This window comes from Lolium perenne, chromosome 5 (assembly GCF_019359855.2).
Source record: "Lolium perenne isolate Kyuss_39 chromosome 5, Kyuss_2.0, whole genome shotgun sequence".
Lineage (NCBI taxonomy): Eukaryota > Viridiplantae > Streptophyta > Magnoliopsida > Poales > Poaceae > Lolium > Lolium perenne.
The window spans coordinates 133,144,396-133,158,231 of record NC_067248.2 but is presented as its reverse complement, the minus strand read 5'-3'; the positions used below and the strand labels follow the sequence as shown (position 1 = coordinate 133,158,231).

General features: G+C 48.6%; 1 protein-coding gene and 1 long non-coding RNA gene across 3 annotated transcripts; both read right to left on the bottom strand.

Annotated features, from left to right (window-relative positions):
• Window positions 1–1,134: 1,134 nt before the first annotated feature.
• On the bottom strand, window positions 1,135–2,191 carry LOC127299930 (uncharacterized). 2 transcript variants are annotated; one of them, XR_007850795.1, is made up of 4 exons: window positions 2,066–2,191; window positions 1,651–1,957; window positions 1,328–1,428; window positions 1,135–1,250 (listed from the first exon to the last, which is right to left on the bottom strand). It is a non-coding gene; the product is annotated as an uncharacterized lncRNA (long non-coding RNA). The 2 variants fall into 2 exon arrangements; XR_007850794.1 differs by having other exon boundaries at window positions 1,135–1,428.
• A 3,167-nt stretch (window positions 2,192–5,358) lies between these two features.
• LOC127299929 (uncharacterized) lies at window positions 5,359–6,557 on the bottom strand. The gene has a single exon (XM_051329991.2). It carries the CDS (start codon window positions 6,241–6,243, stop codon window positions 5,632–5,634), a length of 612 nt encoding a protein of 203 aa, XP_051185951.1. The 5' UTR covers window positions 6,244–6,557; the 3' UTR covers window positions 5,359–5,631.
• Between the last annotated feature and the right edge of the window lie 7,279 nt (window positions 6,558–13,836).

Sequence of the window (13,836 nt, the reverse complement as noted above, 5' to 3'; positions counted from 1 at the left end):
GGTTCGTTACTGTCCATTTACACTAGTATTACCTAGAACATATAATTTACGGAAAACAATGTGTTATTTTTGTTTTCATGTCTTGTATAATGCAATTTGGCCTCTTCACTTAGCCTGCCTAAAATGCCCGTCAGTGATTTCTTCAAGAGGGTTTGACCGAAACCGTATTTTCGCTCTATAACACTTGTCACCAATTCTCGAGAAAAAAAACTTGTCATGGCTCCCAACATGATCAAGCCAGTTGAACAAGCCTAATGCATACGTATGGAACAGAGGAGAAAATACCTTGTAAAACAAAGAAATAGTACTGTCCAGCGGGGATATGCGAATAGAACAATGCGTATTGTTAATCTGTTATCAGTTGCGGACTTGCAGCTTCTTATGAAGTTGACCAGCTGTTGTATATCATGCAGTTCAGGGCTTCTTTTGGAGAGGTGAATAGGTCTAAATGTTCATAACCCCAACATATAGTATTACTATAGCTTTTTCTGCATATGAGCTAAAAAAATAAACTTTTTTTTCTCCTAGTAAATTTCATCATGTTTTCTGTTGTTAATCCAAGGTTTTGTTGGTTCAAGAAAGCCCTACATATTGAGATGACCATTGGGGGAAATTATGATTTGTAAGTTCCGAACTCTGACGGCAATTGTTAGCTTATTGCTGGAGGCCATAAATTTCGCCAACCAAGAGAACATCTTGCAATCCAGTACCAGTAGTAAACAACATCGTCTGTTGTTTTAACTCAACGATCAGAAGACATTGATTCTTGAGCAGCAGAATGCCCAGCAGAAAGTGACTGCAAGATCTTGGTAATCTGCAACATATATGTACCTCTTTAACAAGCAATACATAGCTTAGTCCTGGGCAAGCGGCAGAGTGGCCAGCCATGTAGTTAATTAGCCAAGAGGAACATCCACATTGAACATGATGCTACAGGTTCTATCATGAGTAGTTTTGTTACACTTTCAGACATTTTTTTTCCATTGGATATTCATTTACCAGTGCATTCAACTTGACATTGTACCCGGTGGTGTATCATCAGCAACAATAAGCCACTTACTGAATTTTTACAGTTTGCCACCTTCAGAAAATTCTTTAGAAGTTCAGTCGGTGTTGTATCATCAAATATGCTCATGCAGGAATCAAATAATTTCATAAGGCGATGGCTGAATCATTTCGATTGACTTCGCTCACAGATTGAACAAGAGAAACATCCACAGAGAATACAACAATGACACCAATGTGCAAGTCTGCAAGAACAAGCATTTCATATATACTAAGAATCAATCACAATACGACAGACCAGCAGCGAACGTTATTTCCATACCAGTCTGTCTGATTGGTGGCATAGCCGTGGGACATGGGCTTGATGGAGGTGGGGTGGTCAGAGCCCAGCTGGCCCTTGAGCTCTTCGGCCTTGGTAGAATCCTATAGAAGAAAATGAGAAGATTTAGCAGAGAGATTATATTGCATGGAGCAGCCATCTTAGATATCTGACATGAGCGGCGGTCAGGTTGGACAGCAAGGAATGAAGTTAACCATGCAATCAGAGAGGCAGGTCAGGTTGGACATCAAGGAATGAAGTTAAGGTGATAATTAGCAGCATTTTTTCTTCCAAAAAGGCAATATAAAATGTAACATCTTAGATACTTGACATGTGGAGCACACTAGAGCCAACATTCTGCAGTGGCTGCAACGGCACCGGGACGAGTAGTCATAACAGGTAAAACGACATATCAAACAAGTTCCAAGTATGTTGTCTTTAAGGCTTCCCACATATATTCAGTTAAACCATACTGAAACAAGTCAAGGACCTGAGGAACTGCTAAAGAGGATAATTTGAGGGTTCAAAGCACACTGTGTAAGGCACTAACCTGTGGTCACATACAAAATTCTTTCCATCAAAATAGCCACCATCTGGAAATTGCTCCAAATATCTTTGGATGCCACCATACAACTAAGACGAGTATAATAAGAATTTATCATAAATCATGCAAACTACAGAACATGGTCAAGACTGCAGATGTCTGGAATGGAAAATTTTCGACCAGAGGGATTAGATTACCTGAAAAACATTCTCAAAGCCTTCACTTTTGGAGTGTATATAAGCTGAGGCCATCTCACAGCGTGTACCTCCTGCGCAGTACCTGAAAATACCAACAAGGTAGTTCAATAAATTGCTTGCCCATTGGTAGAATCAGCGTATCTACCAGATCTAGGGCAGAGATTGTAGGGGAAGGAAGGGGCGGTGTGCGTGCGGAGGCGAGGGCGCCGGCGGCAGGGCGCCGTCGCGCGGCTTGGGGAGAGGCGGCGGCGCAAGGCTGGGCGGCGGCTAGGGTTTGGGACTCCGACTCCTGAGGGAGTCGGCAACAAAATATGTTTATTGCTTAATTGTTCTTGTCACTTACAACTCATATATATAAGAGAAATCTGCTAAACCCTAATCTGCTAATTGGGCTAAGCCCCTAACTAAGCCTGGCCGGCCTGGCCGGTGGGCCCCCTCCGGTGGTAGACCAGCCCGGTCATAACATCTCTCCCCGCCTGCGCAAACAGCTCGTCCTCGAGATGGTAGTCTGGATAATACTGCTGGAACGCCTCACGTGGTTCCCAAGTCGCCTCCTCAGCTGGAAGGCCCTTCCACTGCACCAACAAGTGCCAAATATCACGACGTCGCTGGGCGCGCAGCACCTTGGCCGGGCTGGGAAGCAGACGACCCTCTGCCGTCGGCGGAAGTGGTGGAGTGGCGACCGGCGGCTCGCCGCGGTAGGGCTTCAGCAGCCCCACGTGGAAGACGTCGTGAATGCGTGCCCCATTAGGCAACTGAAGGCGGTACGCCAAGGTCCCAATCCGCTCCAAGATGACGAAGGGCCCGCATAGCGCGGACCAAGCTTGCGCTTTGCTCGCGGGTCGAGGGACTGACGAGAGCGGTGTAGCAGACGTAACCACACCCAGTCACCCACCGCGTACTCCACCTCGCGGTGACGACCGTCATAGTAGTGCTTGGTGACCTGCTGAGCCTAGACAAGACGCTGCCGCACCTCGGCTAGCATCTCGTCGCGGGTGCGGATGAGCTCGCCAGCTGCCTCCGTCTGCGCCGTCGCCGGGTCCACCGGCAGAATAGGCGGAGGTGGCCTGCCGTAGACCACCTCGAATGGCGTGGCGCGCAGGGCGGAGTGGTAGGAGGTGTTGTAGCAGTACTCCGCCCATGCAAGCCAATCCACCCAAGCGCGAGGGCGATCACCTGTAACACGGCGCAAATACATGGCGATCACCTTATTGACCACCTCGGACTGGCCGTCCGTCTGGGGTTGGAACGCCGTGCTGAATCGGAGTTGGACCCCCGCCATGCGGAAGAGATCCAGCCACACGTGCCCCGTGAACACCGGATCCCGGTCACACACGATGGACGAGGGAAACCCGTGTAGGCGGACGATTCCGTCGAAGAAGGCGCGGGCCACCGACGAGGCCGTGTAGGGATGGCCAAGCGCGATGAAGTGGGCGTACTTGGAGAAGCGGTCAACCACCGTGAGGATGACAGACTTGCCTCCCACCTTAGGAAGGCCCTCGATGAAGTCCATGGAGATGTCGGCCCACACCTGCGATGGTACGTCAAGTGGCTGCAAAACGCCGGCTGGACGCAAAGTCTCTGTCTTGTTGCACTGGCACGTCTCACACGAACGCACCCAATCCTGGACCATGGCCCGATCGCCAGGGACGTAGAAGTCAGCGCGGAGGCGGTGGAGTGTCTTTTGGACACCCTCATGATCCGCGGAATGCGCCAAGAGCAGCACCTGGTGGCGGAGGTCATCGTGGTCGGGCACGAACACGCGGCGCCCATGGAGGATAAGACCGTCGTCGAAGCGCCAGGGGGCGTCCAGCTCGCCCGCGTCGAGCTGCTGCCGCAGAAGCTGGGCGTCCGGCGCGGTCGCAGTCGCCTGGCGGACGCGGTCGAAGAGGGCGAAGGAGGGCCCCGAGCGGATACAGAGCAGGCGCCCCTCCGAGGCGCCCTTGGCAGTGTCTGGGTCGGCGTCGCGGCGGGACAAGGCGTCGGCCACCGTGTTGAGGCGCCCAGGACGGTACTCCACCGTGAAGTCGAAGCCGAACAGCTTACTAATCCACTGGTGCTGTGGCACCGTCGACAGCTGCTGGTCCAAGAGGAACTTAAGACTGTAGTGGTCCGTATGTACGCGGAACGAGCGCCCCCATAGGTAGGGTCGCCAGTGGCGGACGGCCTGTACCAAGCCAATGAGTTCCTGCTCGTACGCCGCAAGCTTGAGGTGGCGTGCAGCAAACGGCCGGCTAAAGTAGGCGAGCGGCCCGTCGCCCTGGTGAAGGACGGCGCCGAACCCCGCTCCGGAGGCGTCGCAGTCGACGATGAACGGCCTGTCGAAGTCCGGCATCTGGAGGACGGGACCCGTCGTGAGGGCCCCCTTGAGGGCCTCGAAGGCAGCGGTAGCCTCGTCGTCCCAAGCGAAGGCATCGCGCCGCAGCAGGCGCGTGAGTGGCGAGGCGATGAGGCCAAACTCCCGGATGAACTTCCGGTAGTATCCGGCGAGGCCCAGGAACCCGCGTAGGGCGCGTGGGGAGTGCGGCGTCGGCCAGGCGGCGACGACCGCCACCTTGTCCGCATCCATCGCCACCCCGTCGGCGGAGATGACGTGATCAAGTACAGGCGGATGCCCTGTACCGCGGTGGCGAGGTCGCGGATGGCCGTCGAGAGCTCCTGCTGCGAGAGGAGGGGAGCGGCGTCGGCGGCCTCCGCCATGGACGTCGCGTCGCCCGTGGAGGGCGGCGGCGAACGCGGCGGCAAGTGCGCGGCGGCGGTGGAGGCCGGCGGCGTCTCGGATGTGGTAGCGATGGTGGCGGCGGTTTGGCCCGAAGACATGATCGTAACCGAGGAAGTCTGATACCAAATTGGTAGAATCGCCGTATCTACCGGGTCTAGGGCGGAGATTGTAGGGGAAGGAAGGGGCGGTGTGCGTGCGGAGGCGAGGGCGCCGGCGGCAGGGCGCCGTCGCGCGGCTTGGGGAGAGGCGGCGGCGCAAGGCTGGGCGGCGGCTAGGGTTTGGGACTCCGACTCCTGAGGGAGTCGGCAACAAAATATGTTTATTGCTTAATTGTTCTTGTCGCTTACAACTCATATATATAAGAGAAATCTGCTAAACCCTAATCTGCTAATTGGGCTAAGCCCCTAACTAAGCCTGGCCGGCCTGGCCGGTGGGCCCCCTCCGGCGGTAGACCAGCCCGGTCATAACACCCATTGTGCCTAGACTAGAAAGCAATGACTAATTCTAAGATTTCGTCATACATACATCATAATTGATTTACCACGTAGGCTACGTAGCTTCTCAGTATGCTCATCTATTCTATCCACAATGGCAAGTCACTGTATATTGTCTAATATCAGGATGCAGTGTCTCCGCATTTGGTACATGGCACTTGCCAATCCGTGTCTCTTACATATTCTTGCAATCCATCAATATTAGAAGAACATCATCTGTCTGTCATTTTAACTGAACGAACAGACAAATTTCTTACAGGAAACGTTGATTCTTGGGCAGATTACGAGGTAGAAAGCCAATTGCAAGATCTCGGTAAACTGCAACATGTAACCACAAACAATACATAGTTCTACTCCTGCTCTCTGGTGGGCAGGGCGAAGCGGCAGAGCGGGCAGGCGTGGTTAATCCGGAGCCAGGCGAAGATGCAATGCTCGTGGAAGGAATGTGAGCACGGCATCATCCTGAGCTTGGCGACGCCGTCTCCCTCGAGAGGCTCCAGACAAACCGAGCACTGCCCCTCGCCCACAGCCGTCGTCTCCTGCAGATCCGCGACGGCCTCGTCAGATGCCGGGGCAGCTCTGAACCCCTGGTCCTGGTCCATGAACGCCGCGTCCTCCCACGCCCCATCCTCGTCAGCGTCAGGGAGGAGCTCCCAGGGTTCCCTTCCCCGCGGCATGTCATAGGCAACGTATCTTCCGTTCCTGATGTCCGCCAGCAGCAGCTCTCGTATGGTCGCCTGAGCTTCCTCGAGCGGCATCGGATCAAGCATGTACCCAATCCGAGTCCCGTTGGCGAGCAGCACCCGGTACGCAAGGTCGCCATCTTCATCGAGGTATTCTTCTATCGGGCAGTCGATCAGGCGTCCTCCTGCTATTCGGGCGGATCCCATCTCGACTTCTGCCTGGTTCTCCTGCTCCCGGACGGGCCGATCGCGGAATAACGAGATGAAGCGGGGGTCCATCCTCGGGAGAGAGAACTAACACACGGATCGGAGTAGGAAGGCCGCGGAAGGGAAGCCGGCCACGGGGATGTTCTCCGGTGGACACGGCGCTGAAGCAGAGGAGGAAGGTGGCAGAAGGGAAGCGGCTGCCCGGCCACGGGGATGTTCTCCGGTGGAGGGGAAGGCGGAGGTACACGCCGGAACAAGGAACGGGCCAAGGAGGCACGGGCCGGAGCAGTAGGTGGCCGACGCCTAAGGCGGCGGCGATGATGTTGGGCGGGAGGAGGAGATGGAACCCTGGGGAGAGGACAACGGGAATGGGGAAGACGTTATCTCTGCTTTTTTTTTTAATTTAACCCCTGATTGTTTTTATTATGGAAAATGATTTCTAGCTTCATAGCTTCCTGGTCCGTGGTTATCAGATGAAGTTCTTAGCATAAAACTACCACTCTTGATTATTTTTTTGGAAAACTATCATTTTTCAAAAAAAAAAAGCATAAATCTTCCATTAAAGAGTAGATATTTTGCTATATGCACTAAGGCACAATTAATCTTGAATTGACCGCTTACTGACAAGTGCGACCCATATGTAGTGATGATGTGGCAAAAGTCTAAGCAATTTCCAGGTCCGTGGTCATCAGGATATCTCCAACTCCGGCCGTCGCCGGATAGTCGCCTCCCCATCCACCCGGCTTCCCCATCCCATCAACCCGCTCCATCTGGATGCGCCGCCGCTCACCTCCATGGTAAGCGTGGCTACGGCCGCGGAAGGACGGGCCGTTGGCAAGCCACCATCAGTGGAGGAGGGGCGAGTTCTGTCAACACCCGGATTTTTAAGTCCAGATGCCTGTCATGTCATACATCGCAATCCCAGGAATATTATTGTTGCGAGACATAACAGTTGAATATCATAAGTCATCATTCATTACATACCATAGCCGTCTTACAAATAGAGATCACATGATCCAATATTACACAAATAGTTGATCTATTGATCAACGGACACAAAGTTCATAGTGGAAGCGTAAATAGAAGGGACTCTCTAGTCCACAGGCCAACGTCTGACGTCAGAAGATTCCCTAGTTGTCGTAAACGTCTTGATTGTCGTCATCTTGATAGTTCTGCTCCTCTTCATAGTCTGGCCATTTGAATAGCCAGGGACACAGCCGTGAGTACTTTAAAGTACTCGCAAACTAATAGTAGTGTAAGTGCTAACAATTCTAATAAGGGGGTGCTAAGCTCTAGTTTATTTTGCATAAAGCCAATTTTAGTTCACAAGTATTTGACAAAGACTCCTTCATGTGCTCACTAACTCAAGTGGGAACATTAGTGTCATTCCCACAACTCCGTTGTGATTCAAAAACAAGTCACCATTCACCATTCACTTCACCAACATTTTCAAGAATCTGACACTGGAAACTGTATGGCCTTTCTAACCGTCTGTAACCGTGGACACGGCTATTCGAATAGGTTTACACTCTGCAGAGGTTGCACATTTGTGCCACAACATTTGATTTCATACGTCGGGATAACCCCGAATCATCGTAATACAGTATGCGGATCATCAACCATAACCTTTCACTTACAAACCCTAGTATGAGCACCTCTCCCCATGAGCTGAAGACCAACTGTCAACCTGGGAACTGCACAGGGCTTGGCCGTACAATTCACCTCAATTCACATCATTTCTCAACAACGGAGGCAGCCTCGGCATAACCCCTATGATGTGTGTTCAGAGGGAACCCATACTAAGATGTATAAATTTCTAGTTAAGCCCTACCCATAATCAGGTATTGTGGGGTACTCAAAAATTGGAAAGGTATCGCATCCAAACCAATATCAGTTTTAATCAAAAATCACCATCTTCTCCAAGTCATATTCACCTTCAAAATCATTCAATGGAATGACTCATCATTCCAAGGTTTCAAATTCATTTCAAGTCACATGTTCCCATCTAGAGTAGTCAAGTTTTAGTATTTAGCACTAGCACTAATCATGAGGGGGGCTATCTTGCTTGGCTAGCTTTGAGACTAACTTTGCTACTCTAGTAACCTTCTTAACTTAGACCAAAGTTAACTATAAAAGTAACTCTTCAATAAAACAAGTAAAAACTTGTATGGTAAAAACTTGGGATAGGATTGTGGTAAGAAAGATAAGACTAATGGTGCCTTGCCCCAAAGGGCTTTGCACTTTGCAAGAATATTAGCTTGCAACAATAGAGCTTGCAATGGTGTTAGCTTGCTTTGGTTGTTGAGGTGGTCAAAGTTCTCTTCTTCTTCTGGGTAGAATCCTTCCTCTTCCTGGTATTCTCCGGTACTAGCGTCTATACATGAATACGAGGATACAATCACCAAGCAATACTTAAGTAGTCTTAATTAGCCTTAATGGCTCACTCCAAATGATCTAGCATCATCTCTTAGCATTGCTACCAAAAATTATTCTAGGTTTTTCTTACTTAGTGTTAGAGAAATAATTTCCTCTCATTATATGTAAATGATAGTTTCCATTTAGTTCTTGAGGAATAATTTCCTCTTATTGAATCTTCTTAAGATTTAACTTCCTCAAACAATCATACATGAAATCATGTTGACCTAAGTCAACCATTCATCATCATCATTTGAGAAAATGATTTAAATGAGGTAGAATACCTCATACTATTTAACAAATGCTAATTATGATTTAATATCACCAAGTATTTCATGTGAGAGTATTTTGACCAGGGTCCAAACTTCATATTAAAGTACTTGGGACAACATTTAAATAAAGTAAAACACTGCATATGAATTACATAATAGTTTTGGGCAATATCAACTAACTAAAATAGCCATATAGTCCTTTAATTAAACTAGGCCATGATCACTCAAAGTGACCACACCATATTTTTACATAAACAATTAGTGTAAGTGAAATGTGAGCTATTAGAGTTGGAAACAACTTAATATCATTTTTGGTTGATTTTTAAGATTTATTTGAATGTGCAAAAGTCTCTGACTTGTTATTTTTGTCACATTAATTCTACAAAATATTTTGGTGTGAAACCAGTGTGGTTGGATAGAACTTTTCATAACCTTTCCAACAATATAAAATTCATCCAATTTGGTTGGGTAGATTTGAAACTATTTAATTTTGAAAAAGCATCTGCAAGGAATTAATTAGATTCCCAAAATTTGAATTCAAACACTTGGGCTTGCGCGGGAAAGGGAATGGGCCAAAACGAGGGAAACGAACTGGGCCAGCCCAGCTAGCGCTGCAGGCCAGCTGACAGTGGGACCCAGCTGTCATGGGGTTTTAAAACCCGAATCGGTACGGGGAGAGACAGCCGTTGGATTACAACGCGATCGTGCGGCGCACGATCGTCGTCTTCTCTGACGATAAGGCTTACTGGCGCGGCGAGGCACGGGGGTCGACGGCAAGCTGGGGCTCCGGCGATGGTCGGCGACGATGTAGGGTGGCATTGTCGATGACGGCGGAGCTCCTCGAACCAGTCGCATGTCCTGGGGTGGCGTCTAGCTCCGGCGGCTTCTGCGGCGGAGTACGGGCGGCGATGTGGCAATTGGACGGCGGCGCTGCGCAATGTTACGTGGAGAGAGGGCGAGGAGAAGCAGTGAGAGGAGGGGAGTCGAGTGGCGTGCTCAGATGAGGAGGAGGAGCGCTCCTTTTATAGGCGCTCGAGGTGGCCGAGGATCTGCGGCGAGGTCGACATCGGCGCGGCGATTCCGGTGATGGAAGGGGGCAGGCAAGGGCAGGGTTGCGTAGGCGGCGGCAAGGCGAAGCTAGCGCGCTTGCTGGCTAGGTGGGGGACGGCCAGGTGAGCGCGGGCGACGTCGAGGTCTGGCGGCACGGGCGCAGGAAAACGGCGAGCTGGTCGTCGGCGACGGCGCTCGCGAGGACACGGGCGCGTGTCTGGCGGACTGAGGGTGCGGCGGCGAAGCTAACGGTGCTGAGAGGGGGGGGCCAGAGGTGGCGTCGTGCGTTAGAGCGGCGCGTGGCCGTGGCGCGCTCTGGTGCGTGCTCACGCCGTGATCGGCATGGCCTGGGCCGCTCTGGGCGCGACGCGTGCCAGCTCTGTGGGGCCTTTCTCTGGCAATGGCGGCCACTGGTGGATGCAGGGGATCAAGAAGGAGTAGAGGGACAGGATTACCAGGGCTAGATAGGGAAGGATCTAGGGTGGGCATGCCCATGTGTGACATGCCCGGCATGGCCTTGCCATGGCTAGTGTTGGCCTTCCTCTAGGGTTTTAATGGCAGGTGCTGGGTGAGAGGGGGCCAGGGGACAGATAGGGACCAAGTGGAGGTCAAGGTTAGGTTAGAGCACTATTTAGAATAGTGTTTGAATTGATGCCTATTTGAAATTATCAAATTTGTGCCAAATTTGATCTATACACTATGGTTCCAAAATTTGAAAATGGTGGTTTTGGGTAAGTTGTAAATGACCAGAGACATTCACAAGTGGTGGTGGAATTTTAAAAATAAAAGAATTGCAAAAATTGCAATGTGTGAGATTGTTGCATTTGATAAAAAGTCTCAACTTTGCATGAGCATAGTTTTTGATCCAAGATGAATTTGACATGGTGGTCTTTACCAAAGTTGTTCACCTTGATGTGCTCTTGGATGTGGTGCAAATAATTGGGAAAGTTTGGTTTGAAAAACTTGAAATCCAGGGGCTCAAAGTAGTGACCAGAATATAAATGGCAGATTTGACCATTATCATATGTGATCACAATTTGAGTTTGAATTTGATTTGATTTGAGTTTCTTTGATTCTAAAAGTTGTAATAAGTGTTTAGTAACATAATACCACTAATGGTGAAGGCCAAATTGGTCTAGGTCAAAGATTTGGAAAAATGGCATAAACCATATGTGAGGGTTTTGTGATTTTCTACTTTTTATTCTTTTCTTTTTCTTTGCTTCTCTTTGACATGGGTGAGGTTTAGGGTTTAGTGGGGTTCACCAAGGTTTACCACCATTTAGCAAAATAAGAAAGGTAGGGTTCAATATTTACATATTAGGGCTATATGCCCACATATGTCTGTTTCTTTTATTTTGGGTTTCTCAGAATTGATCCCCTTTGTTTTTGAGAAGGTTAGGGTTAAGGGTTTTGGGAATGTGTTCAAAAATAATAAACAAACAATCATGGCAAAACACAAGTATTAGGTATGAGCACTATGCATAGCACTCTATGTAGGAAAAGTTTTTATTGGTTCTCATTTTTGGAAAAAGGAAATTCGTTTTCTCTTTGTTTGAAATTTTGGGATGTTACAAGTTCCCCGCTACGGCTGGATCTACGCCAGGGGAGGACGGCCCGATGGGCGGCCGTGATACAGCCTGACCCGACGGTCGTTGTTGTACCATGTGCGTCAACAACAAGGACCACCCTGAAGGACGACGGCATTGAAGCATGTAAGAGAAAAAGGCGCAAGAAACGCCACTGCTAGGTCGGATTATCTGCCCCCACTAAAGCCGGATAATCCCCCAAGCGTGTCCAGACTTGTGCACAACCCATGTGACCTACCTCTACCCCCTTGTATGCCTAAAATTCTCCTTCCACGTGGTTTCCTATATATAGGCCCACACTCCCACCTAGAAACCCAAGAGTTGATGATATGAAGGTTAGGCTCATGCCTCCACCATCCCTAGTGGATTAGGGAAACCACCTCCTCTCTTAGACACAAATTTACGAGTCATATTATGGCACTCTTTCTGTGATTGATCTTTCATTTGCATGATTCTGTATTGCGACGTCTCTTCCGATTCAGACCTCTACTCCGTTGCTACTCATGTATGTTTGTGATTCTATCCATTGCATACCGGTATTTAACTCAGGATTTCTACCTCGTGTATTCTCCTTGAGTGATTCTATCGGGACGGTTGTTCAGGCCGTTGAGAGTAAACCAGATTGTATCGAGTTATTTGTGCGTGTATTCTTCGTGTTCATCCCTCTCCCCCATATGTTCTTGGTCAAATACGTGAGATCGGGCAGCCCACGAGACCTTAGGCCGCATAATATGGTATCAGAGCTCTAGGTTTCAACGGATTTGACCCCCACTCTCTCCATTTTCGCCCAAAAATATATACCCGTAATGGGCTCGTTGTATAGAAAACAAAAAAATCCTACGGTTGCAACAACAAAAACACCAAGAACGAATCTAGGAGATGCTAGTAACTGATAAAACCGTAGTTGAGATGAACTCACCCTCGAAGAGATAAAAATTTAATGATAACGGTTCTCGTGGTTGATGTATTCGATCAGTTGTCGATCCCAAGATCATGAGGAAGACAAGCGCTACAAGGGGTAGCACCTCCGTACTTGGTCACACGCACGGCTCGACGATGACCTCCGCTCCCTTGTTCCTAGGGGGAAGCGGAAGAAGAGGATCCACCGGGACACTCCAACAACACACCAACATGCTAGTGTTGGTGGAGAAACAATTTCAGTATGGCTTTGCCTAAGCCATTGCTTATATGGTGGACTTGCGGGAAGAAGGGGAATTACCAGCCAATAGTTCTAGGAATGAGCAAGCATGGAAGGCAACCTCCATCCTCCTTACATAGGAGGAGAACAGGAAGCAACCCAAGGGGGCGCCGGCCATGAGAGGTGCCCCAAACTCTTCCATCATCATGTGAGTGGACACTCCACTCACCCTCTCAAAATCCATAAAACCTCCACTCAAAAATGAAGGGGGTTTCTCCCATAAATAAATAAAACATTTTTATTTTTTTACTTAATATTTGTTAATTATTTTGATTAACAAACATTAACATTCAGTCCCTTTAACTATTCCAATACCCCGAAACATTTCCGGTGATTCTCGAAATAGTTCCTATGTTGTCCAAAATTTCTCCGGTGTTCCATATCCACTTAAAAACATCGGTGAGCCTTAAGTGAATCACCCTACGGTTCCTGAATAATGTGGAAATGATCAAGACACCTCTTCGATCAATAATCATCAACAAGATGTAGAGATCCGTAATGACTCCCACTCATTCAACAAAGAAAATTGAGATTGTATGTACCATAAATGTTGTAACTAATTCCTTTTATCTCGTGAAATTTTACTAGTTCGGGATCCGATCAACGGTATCAACTATACCTTGTTCAATCCCATTACCGACAAGTACTATTTATTCATTCCATGATATGACATTCCTGTGACCTAGTCACATGCTTGCAAGCGGTGTCAATGTGATATCACCGAGAGGGCCCGGAGTATATCTCTCTGTCATCGGGATGGATAAATTTCACTCTTGATCCAGGAGCCTCAACTAACACTTTCATAGTACCCAAATCAACATTTATAGTCACCCTATTATGGTGTGACGTTTGATCTCATCAAAGTACTCTTCCGGTGTTAGTGATTGACATGTTCTCATGGTCTAAGGAATAAGCTACTCCATATGTGTTGGATATAGCAATGTAAACTTAATGACTTGATTGTATGCTATAACTACTTGGGTGTGTGTTCATCACATCATTCTTCTAATGACATGACTCCGTTATTAACAGTATCCAATGTTCATGATCAGAAAACCTTGATCACCGATTGATCAACGAGCTAGTTAAAAGAGAAGCTTTCTTAGGAACTCCTTCTTGTTTATTAAACACACAAGTATTAATG